Source organism: Vigna unguiculata, chromosome 8, assembly GCF_037176805.1.
Source record: "Vigna unguiculata cultivar grain cowpea cultivar isolate G323 ecotype 2 chromosome 8, ASM3717680v1, whole genome shotgun sequence".
Lineage (NCBI taxonomy): Eukaryota > Viridiplantae > Streptophyta > Magnoliopsida > Fabales > Fabaceae > Vigna > Vigna unguiculata.
In genome coordinates, this window is record NC_140799.1 from 25,572,072 (window position 1) to 25,580,863 (window position 8,792).

The window sequence follows — 8,792 nt, forward strand, 5'->3', positions numbered from 1 at the left end:
TATAGTTTGTTGTGTGTAAATATGAGTGTTAACTGCATGAACATGAAAATGTTGTTCATCCGAAAATGACAAAAGTAACCTCATGGTTGGTTAATTGAACGGTTTTCTTTGTTTTAAAAAGTCGTAACAATATCAAGATTTGAGAGGCCAAGAGAGAATACGTAACAAAAATAAAGCACATGAAGAAGAAATGGGCTCACAAAAAAAAGTTATTAATATTATAATATAGAAGAAAAGGAAAAAAAAAAAATAGAAAGAAGAGAGAGTGTTCATCAAAACTCGTAGCCTTGCTTCTGAGTATCGGAAACTAACAGAAAATTATACCTTGTGTTCTCTTCTCAATTTCGCACGCACTAAACAAAAAAACAAACAAAACCCTATTTCTGCACACACTCTCTCTGGTTCTTTGCTCATTCATTCTCTGACTCCAAACCTAAACCGAACCAACTCCTTGTTTTCCTTCTCCCTATAAGCATTAAGCATTACGCGATAAGGCTTGTCTGTTATCACTTAAAAACGTCGACGTTTCACTCCCATCGTCAATCACTGCGAGGCCTCTAGGGTTAGTTGCTTCCTTTTCTGTGGCTCCCTTTTCTCTCTCGCAATCAAACATCGATGTTTCCTCTGTAACCCTAGGTTCCGGAGGAGATTTTTCTTACATCTACCAATTAATCACGTGCGTTTTATTCTTCTCTGTTTTCCGTTACCTGTTTATTTTCGACACAGAATATAGGGATTTTTATTTTATTTTGTTTTGTTTTTTTCCAATTTTGATGCGTGGATGGGTTTGCAATGCAGTGAGTTCTGCCATTGTTGCTGCAGTGGTGCTTCGATTTTCCCAATTATAGGTTCTTCAATTGTGTGGGGAGGTGAAACATCTGTGACTGGGTTAGAGTGAGAATCCGTGTTTCGATTAACGATGGAGGCTTAGCTTTGAGAAGCGCCTCCTTCGCAACATTGTCTTGTGTTTCAAGGCTCAGGTTTCTTGTTAGTGTCTTGTTTTGGATGAGTTACGACTGCGGTTGATAGTAGATTGAGAATCAGGTTGGGAAGGTTGGATTATTTCGTAACTGTTGAAGGATTGTGAATTGGGGCGTGATTGAATGTTACTGTGAAAGTGCTGATATTTCGTTTTGTTTGGAATGGGTTTTTCATGATTGGGTTGGGTTTTAGGATAGTGATGAGTGGTGCAAGGTAGAGGATGGAGATTTGTAAGCGATAAAAGGAAGTGCGATAGTGGTACTTGTGGGTGGAGTTGGTGAAGAGGCGCACACGACTTTTTTTTTTTTTTTTTTTTTGTTTCTGATGATGTTCAGTGTTAGTTATGGAAAGAAGTGAACCCACATTAGTTCCAGAATGGTTGAGAAGTGCTGGAAGTGTTGCCGGGACTGGAAGTTCAACCCAACATTTTCCCTCCTCGTCTAATCACACTGGTAATTTAGACGCTCTTTTTTAATGGTTTGCATTTTCAATGCTTTTATTTGACTTCATTCAGAATTTCATGTCCCGTACTTAAGAATCTTGTTTCTTAATGCGCATGAGATAAGAATTGGCCGTATACTCTATTTTAGAAGAGAATTGTCATGACAGTTGTTTTGTAACATCAGTGATATCTTTTTGACTCTCACTGGCCGGAGTTGTGTCAATGTTTGGATTTCTTGCAGCTGCACTTGTCTGCTATTTGCAGAATTTAAACTATGGGTATTTAAGTTTATTAATGTTTTATTCCTGAAAAGGGGAAAAATAATAAACATCCTGACATTGTTTTGTAGATTCTTCTTCTGTGGCCCATCATACAAGGAATAAGTCTTCTAAGAATGCTGGTGATTTTGACAGTGCTCGTTCTCTGTTTCTTGAACGGACATCCTCTTCAAATTCTCGGAGGAGTTCTATAAATGGTTCTGCCAAGCATGCCTATAGTAGTTTCAATAGAAGTCATCGTGACAAAGACCGTGATAGAGAGAGAGATAGATCCAATTTTGGAGATAACTGGGATTGTGATGGTTCTGACCCATTGGCCAACCTCTTTTCGGGGAGGACGGAGAGGGATACACTGCGCCGATCTCATTCAATGGTTTCCAGGAAACAGAGTGAGATTATACCCCGTAGAGTAGCACTTGATACTAAATCTGGTGGCACTAGCCATCAGAACAATAGCAATGGAATACTTTCTGGGAGTAATGTTAGTAGTAGCATTCAGAAAGCTGTCTTTGACAAGGATTTTCCATCACTTGGTACTGAAGAAAAGCAGGGAACAGCAGAAGTGGTGAGGGTTTCATCTCCTGGTTTGAGTGCTAGTCAGAGTCTACCTGTTGGAAGTTCCACTTTGATTGGAGGCGAGGGATGGACATCTGCACTAGCAGAAGTACCTGCCATAATTGGGAGCAGCAGTACTGGATCTCTACCAGTGCAGCACACTTTTAGTTCAAATTCTGGGTCTGTGGCATCAATTACAACAGCCAGTCTTAATATGGCTGAGGCATTGGCTCAGACTCCATCCCGAGCTCGCACTACACCCCAGGTAGTTGAATTAGTTACCTGTGTCACTAGCTTCTTTATTATTATTTTCTTACAGTTCAGTGATTTTGTATTTAAATCCATGATCAATTAATAAGCCCTGAACAATTGTAGGTGCTCGTCAAAACCCAAAGACTTGAGGAACTGGCTATCAAGCAGTCAAGACAGTTGATTCCAGTAACACCCTCAATTGCTAAAGCTTCGGTAAGCGATTGTTAAATACTTTTGTGGTTTGTTTTTTCGAACTTCATTCTATTATAGAATGCATAGCGGGATTTTATTTCTGACAATTAATCTTTATCCTATGTAGCTCTTCTTTTAATTGATATTTTGTATATTAGGTTTTTGTTTGTGGTAGTTTTAATTAGTATACATGTATAGCTAGGTTGTATGGTAACATTTGAAGCTAGATTTGTATTTTGGCTCTTTAGTTTATTTTGGTTTGTATTGGAGTACTATTTTGTGGCAGGATGAGGATTTGTTGTTGTTGGAGTGCTATTTTAGTGGTAAACATCTGAGTTAAGGTTAACAATTTGAAAAGTGTTTTGGATGGCTTGAAATTCTTTTGATGGTGGAGGTTGTGGTGTAACACACTATCAGATTAGAAATAGTATTGATGAAACGGTTAATATGTTCAAGTAATGAATGTTGCCTTTTTTTTTTTTGTACTTTTTAAGCAAGCATATCATTATTGTTGGAAATCTCACATCAATTGGAGATTTGCTCAATTTATAATATATAAATAGGTGCAAATCTAACCTCATGAGTTGGTTTTGTAGGATTATGGTGGACCAAAGTTTACTATCAAATATGGTATCATAACCTATTCTATCAAGATTTGTTGGACATATCATACCATTAGCTATTCAGACACTTAAACATACATAGTCCCACATTCGAGATGTTAGTTTTGGCATAAGGGATGTGTTGAAAATCCTATATTGATTAGAGATGCGGTGTAACTATAGTTTATAAGGGCATGTAATTCTCATTTGGTGAACTGGTTTTGATTTTGGGTTAGACTTAAAGTTCATTTTTAAGAATTATTTGAGTGGTGGTTTCTTATTAGTGATATCTTTATGCTCCTTGAACACTGGGCTGATATTATAAACATTTCATTTTACAAATAATGCTTGAACCTAGATCTGAAAATGTCATCAACTGTTTATGGTGTTGTCTCAACCTGTTTTATTTGATCTAGTGTGCAAGTCCTTGGGGTACTGGTTCACCATGAGTTCCCAAGAATTTCCCTGTTCTTGTGGTTTTGACTCTGGACCAATATTCTTAAATGGCATGGTTTGGCAGATTTTTGCCAATCGCCATTGGCAACTTGTGAAGGGAGGCCTGCTGCTACGGCACCATAGGCCAGGCTGCAGTGCTGTTAGTATATGGTTGAATATTGTCCTGACATATTCTGCCATCCATCATTGATAACACTGCTCTGGAATCATTGATAGGACTGCTCTGGACTGCCTATCTCTCCTCCAGCATTTCCCATACGGTGTATAAGAAACCTGTGTGCTGGGATTATGTGGTTGCTTAGAATAACAATCTGTCATGATTTGATATTAAATCGATGAAAACCTTTTTAATTTTTTTTTATGGTGGGTGAAATAATTGTTGTTATTTTTTAAATAAATCTGTAAAAGGGTTTCTAAAGAAATGCTTGGGAGACATGGCCATATTGTTTACGTTGTGATAAGCTGTTTGTTACCTGCTCTAGTGATAAGTATTTTCATGCCCCTTTCAAATATAATCCACCATTTTTTTCACTTCTTTTACTACCTTCCCGTTACCATATTTTTACTTTGTTTTTATGGTTAGTTCACTGTGGATGGGATGGGTTTTTGTATGTCGCCATTGTACATGAAATTTGTGATTTCTTTCGAGCATACTTAAAATTGATTGTGTAAACTGTGTTATTATAATATGGTTGCTTCAGTTGTTTGCATTTATTAACAGAAATCTCTGGAGGAAATAAGGGTTGTTTATAGGATGCATTTTTTCAACAAAATCAGAGTTGGATGCTTTCTTTACTTCCAAAACTTTGGAAGTTTATATTTCTAGCATGTGTCTATTTACTTTCTTGTATTCAATAAAAGATATTTCATTAAAAGATAAAATATTATCTGTTATTTTCTTTTCTCTTAAAAGTGTTTAAGAATTTACTGTTAATTCTCTTTTCAGGTTCTTAACTCTGAGAAATCAAAGCCCAAAACAGCTATCAGAAATGCTGATATGAATGTAGTTACGAAGACTGTGCCACAGCAACCCTCTGCGTTGCATATTGCAAGCCAATCTGTTCGCAGTGTAAATGCCAAAGTTGAAGCTCCAAAGACATCTGGAAAGTTTACTGATCTGAAATCCGTTGTGTGGGAAAATGGTGCTTCCCCTACCTCCAAGGAAGTATCACATCCTACAAATTATCCTAACAGCAAACCAGGAAATCAACATGTTGCTTCAGGAGCTGCTTCTGCTCCTTTGAGGAACCCCAATAACCCAAAATCCTCCACAGAACGGAAATCAGCTACTTTGGATCTGAAATTAGGTTCAACTTTGGATAAGAAGCATTCCATCTCTCAAGTTCAGAGTCGGAATGATTTCTTCAATCTCATTAAGAAGAAAACATTAATGAACTCTTCTACTGGTCTTCCGGATTCTGGCCCAATGGTTTCCTCTCCCATGATGGAGAAATCTGATGAAGTCAATATGGAAGTAGTTAACGAATCTGCAAGTCCCCAATCTCTTGGAAATGGTACTGAACTGACCAGCAATGGTAATGCCCATGCTCATGAAGAGTTTCAAAGGCTTTCTGATAATGAAGAAAAAGAATCAATTCCATGTGCTACAATATATCCAGATGAGGAAGAAGCTGCGTTCCTTCGTTCTCTTGGCTGGGAGGAGAACTCAGACGAGGATGAAGGCCTTACAGAAGAGGAAATCAATGCTTTCTATCAGGAGGTAATGATATCTCGATCTGGTTTTGTATTGATGAATGATGATTACAATTCAAATATGCTTAGTTTTATCATGCTTGAGTGAACTCTTCTGCTATCGTTTTTTCCTTGGCGCACCAAATTACATTTTAATGCAACTTTCTGTCACCGAATTCGGTTGTTGACATACTTTTCATTGGCTTTTGTTTTTCAGTGCAAGAACTTGGACCCAACTACATTCAAGCTATGCCAGGGCATGCAACCAAAGCTGTCCAAGTTGTTCGAATCTTATGCATCTAACTTGCATGGATCTTCTGCTGAATTGAGCTCTACTGATCCCGGATCTGAAGCTTGACACTGTTTCTTTAATCATAGTTAGATCCAAGTTTCATATTTTTGATGGCAGATGATTAGTTCCATTCCTTTGGTTCTGAATGCTAATGAATTGAGAGTGAAAGAAGAGGGGTGGGTTTTTTATTAGAACCCTGCATTTTGCAAATATTGCAATAAGTTACAGGTGCCTCAATCCTGCCTGTTTAACAGGGTTTTTTTTTTTTCTCTTTGGTTTTTTGGTTAAAGGTTATAGGGTTGGTAGGGTAGGGGCTATTTTGTCTGCAGTGGAAGATGCTAGGCCATTGCATCTTTTGGGGCATTTTGATCCGTTTCTTTTCTTTCCATGAGGGTTTGATTCTACATGATAAAGTTTTTATGATGTTTTTGTTCAATTTTACAAAAAGAAGGGAAATTAAAAGTTTATTTTAATTTTAGAGCATGTTGATATGATTAATTTTAGATGTTTTTTTTTAGGATATATCGGTTCCTTTCTGGTTGCGGTTCTTGGAACATTGTTAAAATCTACAAAAGATATCCAGATACAAAATATAAAGTTTACACTATTGGAATATCTTAAGAAAAACAGATGTTGGAATATTTTAAGAAAAGTAGAATTTGCTTAACGAAGATCATATTATTTGAAATGGGAATGTTACAATTTATAAAACCTAATAATAACTTCTTAATAACAATGTGGTTCTAGAAATAAATCATGTATGAAAAATCATATAAAATTGACTCATTAAAACTATAAAAACAATAACAACTAAAAATAACAAACTTAGAATATAGACATATTTCAGTCCTAAACCATTTCAGTAATACTCCTTTTTGCTGTAGGATTTGCAAACACCAATATGTTGTCTTAGAAGTTCAAACCTATTGGAAATGGTTTTTTTCTTCTTTTTGCTTTCCAAATAAACATGTCTTCCATGTTGGTATGTGATATTCATGTTCTGGAAGATCAACTGTCATTTTCTTAGACTTCATTTGTAGTGGCCCTTGGTAGTGATAATCCTCAAGCCTCTTGTGCCCAACTTCTATAATGATTTCCTCTTGTGCCCAACTTATGCAATGTTTTTCTTGGCTGGAAAAGCAGCTTACTCCTCCTCCAATGGATTTGGAGCAAAACTTTTCTCTTTCATTTCTACATTAAAAATATTCTGATTTGCTACATCTCTATTCAAGCAAAAATTGTTTCCAAAAGCAACTTTGAAACCTCTTTCAATCAATTGGCTAACACTTAACAAATTTTGTTGAATTTAAGGTAAAAAAACACATCAAAAATGAACTTTGTACCTAAGCAACTTGTTATTGCAACAATTCATGTTCTATTGACTGAAATATAATCACCATTTCCTATCCGAACTTTTGTGGTTTGGTTGGGTTTAAATCTTTGAAAAGTTCTTTCTAGTTGGTCATATGATTGTGCAACCACCATTAATCAACTAACTCTCAATTTCTATATTGCTTGCAAAAACATGTGGAAACAAATAGATGATTCTCCTCCTCCTCCTCCTGATCAACAATATTAGCTTCTTCCTCTTGCTGAGAATTTTTTGCTCATATATATGATTGCTTCATGTCCCATCCGATTGCACTTGATGCATTTAGCATTAGGTCTCTTCTAACATCTGAATGAAGGGTGACTCATTTTGTCACAATGTTGACAAGGTGGGTAGCGTTTCTTTTCACTATTTTTGTTATTGTAATTATTTGCATTGTTTTGACTATTGGTTGAATGATTCTTGTAATTATTTGCTTGGCTCTTGGCTAGAAGAGCACCTTCAACAACATGATCATCCCTCATCAATCTTCGCTGCTCTTGGGCTTGGAAGGCATGTATCACTTCTGCAAAAGTAATTCTAGACAAATTCTTTGTGTTCTCCAATGAAGCAATAGATGCTTTGTACTTCTCTAGTAACGTTACCAAACTTTTCTCAACAATTTTTGAATCTGCAAAATCACTACCTAACAACTTTATCTTGTTGGCAATAGCCAACAATTTGTTAGAATATTCCTTGATGATCTAACATTCTTTCATTCTCTGAACCTCAAATTCTCTCATTAAATTAAGAACTCATGCTTCAAATTCTTTCATCTCCAGCATATTCCGTTTTCAAACAATACCAAATTGCTTTTTGCGTATTTGATAGTCATGATCGTAGTAAAAATGGTTGTAGAAACACCAACAAAAAGACATGATTTTGTCTTTGTCTTTTGTGTTTTTTTTTTCTCCGTATGATTCTTGATCTGAGCCAAGCTGATATCGGACAATGAAAGTACTTTGTAATCCTCTTCTATAGTTTCTCAAAGATCCAATGCCTCTAGGTAAGCCTCCATTTTGATAGCCTAAAGATCATATACTTTTTCCCATTGAAAATTGGAAGAGCTACTTGAGAGAAACTTGTTTCAAAATTCATTATAGAGGTACCAATTGTTGGAATATTTTAAGAAAAATAGAATTTACTTAACAAAGAGCATATGAATACCTAATCATATTATTTGAGACAGAAACATTACAATTTATAAAACCTAAGAATAACTTTTCACTAACAATGTGATTTTAGAAATAAGCCATAAAAATAGAGATAACAAATCCATTAATATCGACTACTTAAAACTAGGAAAACAATAACAACTAAAAATAATAAATTATGAATTAACAACACAATTTTTTTTATGGTTGTGTCCAATATTTCTTTTGTACTTCAAGTTTGAACACCTAATTATATTATTTGAGACAAAAACATTACAATTTATAAAATCTAAGAATAACTTTTCACTAACAATATAATTTTAGAAATAACCCATAAAAATAGAGATAACAAATCAATTAAAATCGACTACTTAAAACTTGAAAAACAATAACAACTAAAAATAATAAATTATGAATTAACAACACACTTTTTTTATTGTTGTGTCCAATATTTCTTTTGTACTTTAATTCTGAATACCAAATATATTTATTTGAGATAGGAACATTACAATTTATAAAGACAACAA

The 8,792-nt window shown here is 35.2% G+C and overlaps 1 protein-coding gene across 2 annotated transcripts; it reads left to right on the plus strand.

The window, feature by feature from the left end:
• The first annotated feature begins 257 nt into the window (after window positions 1–257).
• On the plus strand, window positions 258–6,220 carry LOC114194503 (uncharacterized). 2 transcript variants are annotated; one of them, XM_028084768.2, is made up of 6 exons: window positions 258–676; window positions 799–1,433; window positions 1,773–2,521; window positions 2,632–2,721; window positions 4,705–5,478; window positions 5,668–6,220. In XM_028084768.2, the coding sequence occupies exons 2-6, from the start codon at window positions 1,325–1,327 to the stop codon at window positions 5,806–5,808; spliced, it is 1,863 nt and encodes a 620-aa protein (XP_027940569.1). In that variant the 5' UTR covers window positions 258–676; window positions 799–1,324; the 3' UTR covers window positions 5,809–6,220. The 2 variants fall into 2 exon arrangements, with proteins under 2 accessions (XP_027940569.1, XP_027940570.1); XM_028084769.2 differs by having other exon boundaries at window positions 258–562.
• Window positions 6,221–8,792: the final 2,572 nt, after the last annotated feature.